At 42.0% G+C, this 13,197-nt stretch overlaps 1 protein-coding gene across 1 annotated transcript in view; it reads right to left on the bottom strand.

Moving 5' to 3' along the window:
* The window catches only part of crybg2 (crystallin beta-gamma domain containing 2), a 42,474-nt gene extending 29,823 nt beyond the window's left edge, over positions 1-12,651 (bottom strand). Inside the window, exons 1-3 of the mRNA XM_070985008.1 lie at positions 12,420-12,651; positions 6,043-6,127; positions 90-242 (exon numbers count right to left, since the gene is read on the bottom strand). Of these exons, the coding sequence (XP_070841109.1) occupies positions 90-242; positions 6,043-6,127; positions 12,420-12,619 (438 nt within the window). The 5' untranslated portion in view covers positions 12,620-12,651. The remainder of the gene's footprint in view (positions 1-89; positions 243-6,042; positions 6,128-12,419) is intronic.
* Between the last annotated feature and the right edge of the window lie 546 nt (positions 12,652-13,197).

Below are 13,197 nucleotides of genomic sequence, written 5' to 3'. Positions count from 1 at the left end.
ACAATGGTAAAACCAACGACGGTGTATATGTTGAATAGCATTTGTTGCACATGAATTTGAAGGAAGCAACACTCGGGGAATGAAGTTACCTTCTTCTGCCCTTCAATGTCCGAGCTTGGAAGAATGACAGCGCTCTTAAACATATTCTCATCGGTCTTCTTCCTCTTTCTTAGACCAAGCGAAAAGGAGGCAAACTTTTTGGGCTTGCGTAGGTCCATCTCTGAGTAGCTGAATTCTTTGTTCTGAGAGGCGAAGAGAAGGATAGAGGGATGGAAAAGAGAGAGAGAGAAAGAGAGGATGAAAAAGCAAGACAAAGAAAAGGAAACTATGAACTCAAGAAAATAAAATTGCATAACTGTGCATAAAAATCTGGTCTGATGCAGCATGATGATGGTCCGAAGAAGCAACACCCCCACAGCATCACATCATCACAGGGTGAACCACACCTGCAGATACCATCCATTCACTCTCTCTCACAAAGACACAGTTGGAATCAAAAATCTCAAATCTGGGACCCATCAGACCAAAGCACAGATTTCTGCTGGTCTAATGCCCATTCTTTGTCCATCTTGGACCACACCTTGATTCACACAGTCCCCTCCCAACAGTTGATGTTGAGATGTGTCTGCTACTTGAACTCTGAGGCATTTGTGTGGGCTTTAATCTGAGCCTACGTTTACACGTAGCAGGGTATTTTGGAAAACGGATATTTTGGCCCCTCTGTTTTCAAAAATAACATCGTGCACACAACATTGTTTTCAAAAACACTGTCATTTACATGAACCTGGATAAATACACCGTCGAGTGGCATCATAACTATGCCAAACCTATGAGTGCGAGCGTAAACAAGGTTGCTCACACGACGTGAAGTATTTTCAGTTGCATGTTGTGACGTTTCAGAACCTAAAACGCCATTTAATCCTGTTTACACGCCAACACATAACCGGCGTTTTCAGAAATCTCCACTTTGGCCGGAGTTTTTAAAAATGATCATTTTCTGTGAAAAAAACTCGAGAGGCCAAACCGCATGGAAACATATGCGTTTTCGCTAAGTGTATTCCAGGTAACTTCCTCATGAAAGTGGTTCAGAATGCCAACAGTGTGCAAAAGCTGTCATCAAAGCAAAAGGTGGCGACTTTGAAGAAGCTAAAATATAAACCATATTTTCCTCTGTTTACTAATATCACGTCTGTTATTTCATAACTGGAGTCTTCTCTTAATCTGCAACGTAGAAAAAAAATAAAAATAACTATGAAAACCCATTGGAGAAGGTGTGTCTAAACTTTTCACTGGTACTGTACATACCATACATACCAAACATACCCAACTGTTTTAAGCCTTTGCGACAAGTTAATTAAAAGCCTCCAAACACTGGTAAGAATGAGGATATGGCACAATGAAAAATGATTACGCCACACAGATTATCACTCCTTACGCTTGGAAACAAGAAAAAGAGTTGACACGCTAGCTTCGTTCCAAGCTATAAAAGCTGCTCCACCCTTAAAAAAAATGAGAGACTAGTCGAACACGATCTGCTGAAGCTGGTAGCTGCTGGCTCAAACACCTCAGTTTGGACAGCTTGGTGAAAATGAACAAGTTAATGCAACTTCCAGATCTTTTTAAATCACTCCAGTATACCGGACTACAGTGTATCATAGATTTACAGGAAAGAACATACGCAGCCACTGAGAAACAGCAAATTACACTAATTGACACGACTGGAGCGATGGAGCCGATGCTACTCTGATGATGATGTGCGCATGTTCTGTGGAGCCGCCATGACAAAGGACAATGGAGCATGAGGCCGTCTGTCACCGCCATCTGCCCGGCTTTAAACTGGGTGTGCCTGCTCGAATTCTTCCCTCTAGCTAGATCGTTTGGAAAGGACGAGCAGCAAAGACAACATTCAAAGTGGAGTTTCAGTTTGCGTTTGTAGTGGGTGGACAGCTTAACTCCGCCGCATTAGACTCATCTAAAGCCACTGTATTAAGGCGTCAGGGCATAGGTACACAAAACTAAACCAGAAATTATAAAACACATCGATACAAAGATAAACAGCCACAAGCATTTGCCACCCTGACTCCAGGGATTCCATCCATTACAGCACAATGCTAGTAGAAGGAAAATTTTAATTTCACATGTCAATCATGCTTTAATTGGGAACCAAAGTTTAAAAGTTCATTTGATGTGCTAAATATCATTAATTATTATCAATATTATATATTATTGAACTTGTTTTGAATCCAGTGGTACTAAGCATGTGATATAAGTAGTATGATACAGACACTTCTGCATCACTCTATAATTAGTCATCGGTCATATGAGGTGAGTCGTTTTAAGGTTTTTCACACAGGTGGAAATACAGGCTCCTTTGATCCCTTGTGACTAACAACTAAAACAGGCTGCAGCCTCATATACTTTGATCGATTTGAACATTTCAAAGGATGTGTGCTGAGCTCAGCTCGTACTTGAACTCTGCGTGTTCATCTTGACGTGGAGTCGAGAAGAACCTTTGAAAGGAGAAATAACAGTCCTTGTCTTACAAGTGAAACACTGAGGTCATAAGTGGAAAAACTAAGGCAGATCAAGTTTAAAAAAAATAATTTGATCTGTCTTTTTTTTATTTTTTATTAAAACAAAACAGAAGAGGATGAAAAGAACAGTAAATACAAAAAATGCAGGTTAGTTGTCTGAATTTCATGGGGAATAACAGAAGAGGGTCATTTTAGCTGCTGTGTGTTGTTTTGGTTTGATGTTGGTGTATGCGGGTGTGTGTGTGTGTGTGTGTGTGTGTGTGTGTGTGTGTGTGTGTGTGTGTGTGTGTGTGTGTGTGTGTATGTGTGTGTGGATATATGTGTGTGTATGTGTGTGTTCAATGGATGGACGCAAAGAAGAAAACCAAGGAAAGTTTAGGAGGATAGCAAATAATAATAATAATAAAGATTAATTAAATACACTAATGTGAAACGATGGCCATCAGTGGATCATGCAGCTGAACAAAAGCCAACTGGGATGCTCTGTCCTGCTGCTGGTGCATTTGAGTTCATTCCCACGGTGTTCAAGGCCATCGATGAAGGATTGTAGTTGCAGGTTTGGTGGTATATTTCACCTGCATGATTGCACAGTGACGTACTTTATATGTATGCATCTCCACACTTGTACTTTATGTGAACAAACAATTACTTTTAATGACCCAAGCCACCTTTGATGACATAATGCAACCCAGTTGGCATCATGTCAGAGCTGGCAGGTCCTAAACAGACGCCATATACTGAACACAAATATCTACTGCATTCATGCATTCACCTGCTGAACTTCGTGCTTATATCATATCTATCCATCTATACTGTATGTAGCATCTTCCAAATCAATAGATTACAATTTGAGAAGTAAAAAAGACGAGTGGGATTAGTCTGTTCGTCCTACAGAAAGAGCTCTTAAAGGAGCTTCGCTACAATTGCTGCTTAGTAAAGCACTGGCGCCCTCTGCTGGACAGAATAAAAAGCCTTTGGTGTATTTCACCTGTTTCTCTGTTCATTGCATATTACATATTTATTACATATTATATCTTCTGCAGGCACACATGGGAGACAAGGCCAGAGAGCCAAAAAATTAAACCACTGCATTGTGGATATAAAGTGCCACAAGTGACTGGATTGTAGTTGGATTGTGCTGTTTGTGTCATTTTTTTGTGATATGGCGCCCTCTAGAGGGGAGCCCTAGTTGTGTAATGAAGACCCCAAGAGAGAATCCACCAACCATGGGTATCTAATAAAGGGTCATTTAACTCATCCATCACAAGCAAAATTTAGCCCCAAGAATATTCTGTATCAGACAAGTTTCTGATGTGATCTTTAGAGAGCTGAGAGAAAACATACAGGCCTGAAAAACAAATTGCCACAATTACTTTTACCAACTAAAATAATTAATCTACGAGAAATAAACCACCCCGAGTGGTTCCTGTTGTGTGGTTTCTGTTCCATGCATGTCATTAGACAGATGTGATACACCTGAGGAACAAATGCAAATTGAGAATTTAAACCGAAACTTGCCATATCGTGTTTGACATTTGTCGCCACAGGGGCTAACATCAAGTTTCAACAGGAATGTAATCCTGTTTGCCTCCCAGGCAGAATGGAAAGACAAAGTTTTCAGATGCTTCATCGACAGCACGTCCACATCCTTCAACATTTTTGTCTCAAAGCCTTTCTGGATCAGTCAAATCAGGCATACAGTGCAGTAAGGAATGCTAACAGATCTTCTCCATTCAGTATTTCTACAGCAGGAAGCATCGAAGCTGTGGCACCGACATGAACTGATGAGGAAACTGGTGATACGTCAATACAAAGAGGTCATTTCAGGACAGGACAAAGCAGTAGGTTTTAAAACTGGTTACCAGTCTGGCAAGTAGCCATCATCTTCTGACTGCCAAGCTTGACAGGACGAATGACAAATTTATATCGTGTATAACTGTTGTCGTTATAGTACTGTGTAATTAAAGCCCATATTTTATCACTGAATGATGATCCCCAGGCTGACAAAACGTATTTTTATGACTCCTTATACGCCACCATTCCCATAGATCGGTGGTTCTGCTGGTTGTTCCCAGATCCTGGCTTGTGTGCAAAGGTGTCCTGGCCTTCACTGTTAGAGCCCGGAGACACTCTGCCTACTGAGATCAGACAGGCTACATTATGAGCATCTTCTAAATCCCTTCCTAGAACTTTATTTTAGAGAAAAGTGTTCTGGAATAGTCAATATGTTGCGAGGTGTTATTGTTCCACTGTTGCCATTTCACCTTTTTAACTTAATTTCATCCTCCTGTATTTCAGATATGTTCATATGTAATTGTTCAAACTTCATTCTTCATTCTCCAGCCGTCAGATGGGAGGCAGAAGGGTCTGAAACCAGTGCTGATGGGGGTATATGAAGCCTATTGAGACATTATAGGTGAAATGAGTCTGTACAAATTAAACTTATTGGATTTTGTTGACTAAAATACAAACTGTAAACAATGAATTTTGAGACAGAACGATCTAATACAACATTCTTGAAAATAAGACACTTCATTCCCCTCTTTCACACTATTCACCCAGCACAGTGGGACACAGAGAGACTGAGTGGCTTCATGCCTGCAGCACATTTTTTTACTGAAAAGTGCAGTATGTAACGGCCACCTGTCAAAGGTCACTCCAAACAACAGGGGGCAGCATACCACCAGCATGGTGGCTGTAGCTTCTAGCTGCTGTTAGCTAGTTAGCTCAGCTAGGTGTGCAGCTAGTGAGCCTATTAGCTGACTAAGTTGTTGGTGTTTACACCATGTGCAGTGGAGCTGGGCCCAGCAGCTGGTCCAGCCTCGAGACATTCGCAGGCCGGTTTGATGACAGGGAAAAAAGTGCCGATCGAGGTGATTTACTGTGGCTCAAACCAGGACTCTGGTCCACTATGGAGGCTATATCAGACTATTGCCCCTGAGGTAAAAAAAAAGATATTAGTGCAGCCAGCTGGTTAGCATGCTAACTTCAGTAGATATCTCCTCAACAAAACACATACAAGTCTTTGTTTGAACATTTTAAACTGAAATTCTGTCCACACATATTGCCCCTTTAGGGTTGCACGCTGAGTGTACGTCTGTAAAACACCTTCTGTTTCACTTTTAAAACCTTAAAACACACATACACACACAGATCCAGTCTTTCTGGCTCGCCTGTGCCATCTGAAACATTTAAAAGCTGAAAAAAGGCGGGCTGTTGGACATTTCTGACCGACTGAGTGAGGAAGTTACAGTGTTGGCTGGTCGAGTGTTGGAGCTTCCAGATGGCGGCGAACACACGTGTAGCGGCATCTTTCGTTCTCTTTGACTTTTGACTTTCCCAGCTGGCTGCAAACAACCATCAATTATGCCCTCAAGATGCTTTTAAAGTGAGGAGTGGGCAGGAGCACACTGACCATACACGACCCAACCATATACAAGGTTTTGACCCTGTCTGGTTTAGTAACTCCCCGTGAAAAGAAATCAACAATGAAAACAGCTTGACTGACCTTTGACCTGGGTGCCGTGCCATAAAGAGAAGACCTCTTGCTTCTTTCCTCTCTGTCCTCTGCAGCATCACTGGACTCGACAGCACTGAGGGGCACAAAGAAAAACGGAAAATTAGAAAAGTCTCTACTGACTGAATCCACGTGAGCATACATCAGCTAAGATAGTATTTTTGACTGTTTCCCACAGCAGAAAAATGAGTTAATAAACAGTACAATTAAACTGAGTGTGTGGGGCGACAGTTTGGTTGATATACTGTAAAAGTGAAAAAAGTGAATTTCTGAGACAAATGAAACTCATTTCAGAGATCTCTTGACTCATGTGCAGCACTATACTGCTACAGTTCATGCAGAATATTATACATATATGCCATTCTGTTGTGCAGCTTTGAAAAGAGGGGAAATATGCTGCTGAGCAAAATAAAGCAGTGAATCACTGCTTAGGGAATGTTGAACAGAACCGGCTGAGCAGAGAGTGAGTTTGTGTTTCTTAGAACGGCGTTCCATGTTAAGTGTGACTTTTGTATATGTCAAAGGCAAATTATGTCATCAGGACAAAGCTAACAAATATGAAAACTTGCTTGGGAGCTACATTAGCTGCCGCTTAAAACAAAAACTGGCTTCTAATTAAGATTAATTCTGTTATTGCTGTGAAGCAGCAGGCTGCGGCTTCGTTCAGTCATCAGGCTCGTGTCCTGGGACGTGGGCGGCAGTGTGAGGCTACAGGGGCTTCAGAGTCAACAGAGAGGCTCCGTCAATAATCACCAGCTTTCATCATACCAAACAATTCGTACAAAGGTTGCTTTAAATACAAAGGCAGGGTTTCCTTTGCACAATTGGATACCAAACAGGAAGCCACATAACAAGCAAACATTAGCGGCATCGCCGTCATTTATAGGCCAGTGTGACTTCAAAACCTGTGCACGAGCGCACACACATGCATGCCATTTCATCTGCTGTTGTGCTAACAAGTAGGAACTAGACATTTTCCTGAACCCAGACAGGTGACCATTACCCCTCTTTGATGTTTAAATGCCTTAAGCGTCTTATGTTGTATAACATGACAGGCTCATATAGATGCATGTATGCGCACAGACAAGCCTCCACATGCACATTTTTTGCAGTCAAACAGCCACCGAATGTTGTGTATTTTTCATCAACAGCAGCCTGCCAAGTCAGTCAAGCTATTAACCACTGCAGTATGTGAGACAGCATGTGGTTAGTGGTAAGAAAAGATGTCCAGAGATAAGAGGACGGGTCATATCTTTGTTGTGTTTACATGCCAACACACAGGATACAGGACACGGAGAGCCATCCTCTCTGTAAACTTACACTAGCTGACACTCGGAAAATAACAATCACGTGAATGTCTTGATTTGGACCAAGTTCAACAGGATGTAGCCAAGGGATGCAAGTGGCCTCTGTGCGTTCGCTGGCTGTGCAGTAAAATGAGAAAATGTTTGTTTGCATAAGACAGAGAGATAGAGAGAGAGAGGGTGAGAGAGTGAGAGAGGGCGGGGGGGAGCTAACGTGAGGCCTAGAGCTGTCAAACATTTCAGATATTTGCATCTCTACCCACAAACTGGCAAACCGACACTTGCTGGAGCCAAACCACATGTTTTCTCTACGCACATAGAGTGAGACATGCACCATCTCGGTCAGGTCACAGGGACAGTTCGACATTTTTGGAAATGTGCTCAATTACATTACATCAACATTACATCTCTTTTTTGTTTTTAGCTCCCCATTAAATGAGTTTTTCTTTGATTTTATTGTTCTCTTTGGTTTAAGTCTAAACAAACGAGATGAAAGCTTTAGAGGTGCACAATGTTTTGGCTAACTGTCTACCAGTCTTTATGCTAAGCTAGGCCAACCAGCTACATTACTGCGCAGACAAGACAGTGGCACCCATCTTCTCATTTCGCTCTTGGCAAAAACATGGATTACTCTTTCTCTAAAATCCTGTTGGATGACTTTTAACATTATGTAAACAGTCTGTGGGTATAGTTATGTCTGATACTCAAGCATGTGAGACATGCATAAGACCTAAAGGAGACGACATTTGCTTCTACTCTGTTTTGTACAGTGTACAGTCTGTTGAGGAAAAGTACGTCACGACTACTTTTAATGGCCAAGTACGTGGCCATTAAAAGTTTTCAGTAACAATATGTTGCCGTTATCTATTAAGAGCCTTTGTGCTGCATTTCCACCAGTGCTGCTAAGTGCTATTGTCCGAAAGGAGTGTTTTAAAGTAAATGTTTGTTTATTTTCATCATTAAGAACACACAGCTTTCACTTACTGACTTACTCACTCCAAACACAAAAGGCAGACTGATGCCGCTTTGACCTTCGTCCTCTGCAGTAGAAGCACATGCCTGCAGCAGCAACAGCTGATGAATGCTAACTGCTCCTGACCTTTGAACTGACAGACAGGGGCATGTCAGAACTAAGAAAATGAAATATTTTGCCTTCAGCTACTGCAACACTGCTTAGCTTTGCTTTAGTCAGTGAGTGAAATGCACAAGGAGCATGCATTAGTTCACAACTTCAGTTCCATTGTGTTAAGAAATTATCAAATCTTAGCAGAAAAAGAAGTGATCCCTCCACTGAACAAGAGCTTATCTATATATTTTGTGTGACTGATAGTTAATCATGTGAGTTCGTCTGTGGTGTCATTTGAAATCAATGCCCCTGTTTAACCAAGAACAATAGACTGAATGGAACAGATACAGAATGAACTCCAGTGTCACCGCTTGAAGCCCACCATTGATTTTACAGTCAAATCTATCTTTAACTTTGCTGAATCCATTTTTATGGATTCCTCTACTGCCGCTTGACCTGCCAATGATGGCCTGACAATAGTATAAATCTGTAGGAGACAGGAGTGGCTTAGTGCATTTCTTGGGAACATTTCATTAAAGAATAAACTAAAAGTATCCTGTTCAAAAACAGCGGTTTATGCTATTTATGTTAGGGCAAATGCTTATCAACTAAAAGAGCAAAGTCTGTAACTTTTCAGAGTGACAATGAACAAAAGAAAAAAAGATCACAGTCAAAGCAGCAGAACCAGAAAACCTCATGCCTACATTAACCGCAGTGGCATTTGGTAACAATAGTAACGATTCGAGCGTCTAGTAGCAGCTAACGTTGCCTCGGGCTAAGCTAGTCGCAAGCAGAACGGGGGAGCAGGCTACAGACTTAACTTCTTTCTAACTTCACATCACTAGATTTTTTTTCATTTTCAAAGTTGTCATCCTCAGCCCCCGCTGATGCTGACTCGAGTGACATCAGTTGAGGCAATTCCGTGGCGTTTTAATCTTCTATCAGTTGGCAAAAAGGTTTCTTGGCATGTGGCAATACAAAAAATATAACGATGAATAAAACGAAAGGATCGTCAAGTATTCCTACTGAGGTGTGTGTGTGTGTGTGTGTGTGTGTGTGTGTGTGTGTGTGTGTGTGTGTGTGTGTGTGTGCGTGCACTTCCTGCTCTCAGACAACAGGTTCCACAGAACAGTGACTCATGCTGAGCTCGACTGTCCTGAATAAGGTCAGATACTAAAACACAGTTGAGTTGCAACATCTGAGCTTCCACTGTGACTAACATGCTGCTGACTTGTATCCATTGGCACGATGGTGTGTGTGTGTGTGTGTGTGTGTGTGTGTATGTCTGCAATTGTGTAATTGATTAGCAGTTCCATGACAATGCAACAGGCATGTGGAGAGGCAGGTTTCTCCACAGCACCTCTATTAATCCACAACTCCAGACCTTTCCAGATACTCAAACGGTGGGTGTGTTTGACATGTTTGAAAAGGGAACGTGGGTGTTTCCTCGGCAGCTTGAAAAAAGTCTAATGTGACTTTGGCATCCCTTTGAACTATGTGAAACAAAATAACTTGAAGACATGTTTCTTAGACGCTGAAATCCTCAAATCCTTGCCGGATAAAACCCTGGATAAGGATTAAAACTAAATCCTCAACTAACAACAAAAACATATTTAGTCCATGTCTGGATTTAACTCTGATCTAGGACATTCATCTACAGCGTCGGCAGATAAAGATAAACCGTGCAGTGTCCGCCATTTTTGTCGCTTCCCCTTGGTTTCCTGTTGCTTATGTTGTACCTTTTTATAAACTCCAAACCTCACTTTGGTGCTGTTTTCTGGGGGCTACACTCCCACTGCCCAAAGGCTGCAGCCCAGAAACGTTCTGACCACAGCAAAACGAGAAGAAAGTAAGAAAATACAGGCAAAAAAATACACCGCCACTCACTTCTAGTGGGCCACAAGTGACGATTGAGAGGGATTACTTTCATTTTAGAGCATAAATGTTTTTTTCTTTATGAAAATCCTGCTTAATTTACCTTTAAAGGATGCATTCATGCACTGTAATAGCTAACAGCTCATTTCAAAGAGTGATTAACAACCAGGGAGGCTATAAAGAGAAATGACATTATTCTTTCCATTCCCTTTTAATTGATCATGTTTTTTCTCCTGAAAATTTGTTCTAACATGAAACTTTTTGTTCACTAATAGTCATCTGTCTAACTGAATGTGTTTCCTCCATGCCCTGCTAGGTTGTACCCTCCCAAACCCCTGTGCACGACTCTTTTGTGCGAAGGCGGGTCTCGCAGTGTCAGCCCGTCATTTATATTTTGTGCCCGTGCAAACACCGGTCGTCCTTCCGTCGGCCTCACAACCACACCACTAACAAGCTTACATTGTCATAGCATGTGGTCTGTATAAACACATCGCCTCGCCTGTGTGTTTATGCACACTCCTTTGGTTATATATTGCATGAGGATTAAACAGGGCGCTGTGTCCTTACTCCTCTGTAAACATTTCAGAGCAACACGGTGATGCCGAGAGCGCTGATCGCTTCCAAACTGAAATTTTACATACAGCATTTTACGTGTATTCATGGCATGTTTGTTATTGATGCTGATGATTGATGATTAAGATGCTGAAAGTCCTGAAAATGCTCCACTTATGTAGAGACATTATTTAATGCTCTGGTCTCAGAACATTGTGGTTCTAATGACTGTATTCAATGCTTGCAAGCATTATATATCAACAGGAATTACAATTTTAGCCCATTGATGGCTTTGAAAGCAAATGATGGATTTGGTGATTATATCAGCTTTATCAGTACAGCCCACTGAGAGTTGCATTGATGGACTAAGGCAACATGAAAGGTGGGTCTATCAGTACTTTGGATTCCTACACTTTCCTCACCTATCTGCCATTATTGGCTAATCACAAATATATAATGGCCGTCATTCAGATAAACTTTGTTTTGGACCATAATCTTAAGTCGATCGTTTGGCTGTTTGTCTAGCGTGCCAAGCAGCCTGTGCTGTTGACAAAGGGGCCGATCACAGTTTAGCAGATGGTGCTTCTAGCTCTGTTTGAGGCGATGGCTTTGTCGCTCTGCAGCCTGCCTCCAGCGCATAGCATCACATTTTTCACTGCTAACAGAAAAGAATCCCAGAAATCCAGAATCACGCATTGCTGTCACTTCATTTGTCTCCCTATTGACATTTAAACTCTTTGACACTGGCACTGCAGGCAACAGTGATTTTCATTATGTTGGATATCAACACTAGTTTCCCAAAGCAAGAAAATATTCAGATGAAGAAGCTAAAACCAGAGAATTTTTGGCACCTTTACACAGAAAATGGCTTAAAAAAAATAATAGACAATCAAAATATCTGCTGATAACTTTTCTGTTGATGAAGCTAATTGTTTTAGCTCGAGGAAACAGTTACCTTTATGTATGACGTTGAAGAGTTTAAGTATTTGGATTAAAAACAACATCACATGCCTAATAGTGGTGCAATGTGTTCATAAGCCATTTTACTGCATGTCCCTGAAGGATTCTGCCATCTTTCAGAGCATTTCTGCATATTTCAGCTGCTCTTTTGCACAATTACACAATGACTGAGAGACTGGACTTTAAGGACATGCTGTCTAGACAGAACTGTCCCTGTGGACCATAAATCACCATCAGCCGAATCATCCTCAAAGTCTTGGTACATCTAAGGACGCTGATATGGCACGGTGCAGGAAATACCTCTTTAAGGTAATTAAACACTGTCGTTAAATGTCAACACTGATCTTAATGAGCTACAAGGGCACTGATGTCTCACTCAACACCAGTGTGCTGAAGCCCTTCAATGAAACCGCATCAATTCAAAACTCCCCACAAGATGCGCACAGGTAGTGTAACATAGGTGTTTGCCGGCAGCTTGACTACAACAATGTGGGCTCACTGAAAAGCTTGAAAGCAGTAAATCTGGAGCAGCTGCTTGCAGCTTTCTGCCTCTTAAAAGCGTCGCAAACTGCTGCACGAGGAGCCTGAGAGTTCACAATCTGCGAGCGTACCTGAGCGCCTCCTGCTTCTCAGCGGCCGGCTTCTCGGAGGCAGGGGGTTTCTTCGACTTCACCTTGAAACTGAGGAGTTTAAACTTCTTCTTCTCTCCCTCGCTCTTGTCCACGTTCTTCTCCGCCGGAGCGCTCGCGCTGTCGTCGCTCCTGGAGAAGAAACTTTTCAGAGACTTTTTGGGTGATCCCTTCGCCGCCATCTCTGCCACGGACGCGACTCACAGCAGCTGCTTCTCCGCTGGTGATCCGGTCATTAAAGGCTGATGGGAGTAGTCGAGGGGTGGAGGAGAAGCGCACGGATGGCACCTGCTGACAGGTGACAGCAGGCGCTTCATTTTCTGCGCAGCACGCAGAGCTCAGGTGTGGCGACACGCCCCCCCAGGTAACACCCAGAGTCCAGACTGCCTCCCACTGCTGTCCACCATAATATGTAATCCAAATAATTCATTTTATTTACTTTAATATCCTAATGGATCAGGATGTTAAGAGGAAAAAGTCCTGCAGTCAACATGTCCCTTAAGTAAAAGTACCAGCATCATGTGAAAGTGCTCCTTATGCAGAGACCCTTTTTAGAATAATGAATGTCATATTATTGGATTATAATTACTGAGTGCTCATCACTTTAATGTTGCAGCTGTCAAAAGTAATGGCTTTACACAGTATAGCGCAGGGTAGCTTATGAATTTACCCCCAGGGGTTAATAAAGTCTTATTCTCATGTCTCATTATCTTAATCTTATCTTAGCCTATAATTGTACATCATCATTTTTTTAAATAGA

The sequence above is a fragment of the Chaetodon trifascialis genome, chromosome 17 (assembly GCF_039877785.1).
Source record: "Chaetodon trifascialis isolate fChaTrf1 chromosome 17, fChaTrf1.hap1, whole genome shotgun sequence".
NCBI classification, from domain to species: Eukaryota; Metazoa; Chordata; class Actinopteri; order Chaetodontiformes; family Chaetodontidae; genus Chaetodon; species Chaetodon trifascialis.
Note: the sequence above shows the minus strand (reverse complement) of the source record. Positions and strands in the feature narration are given on the sequence as shown.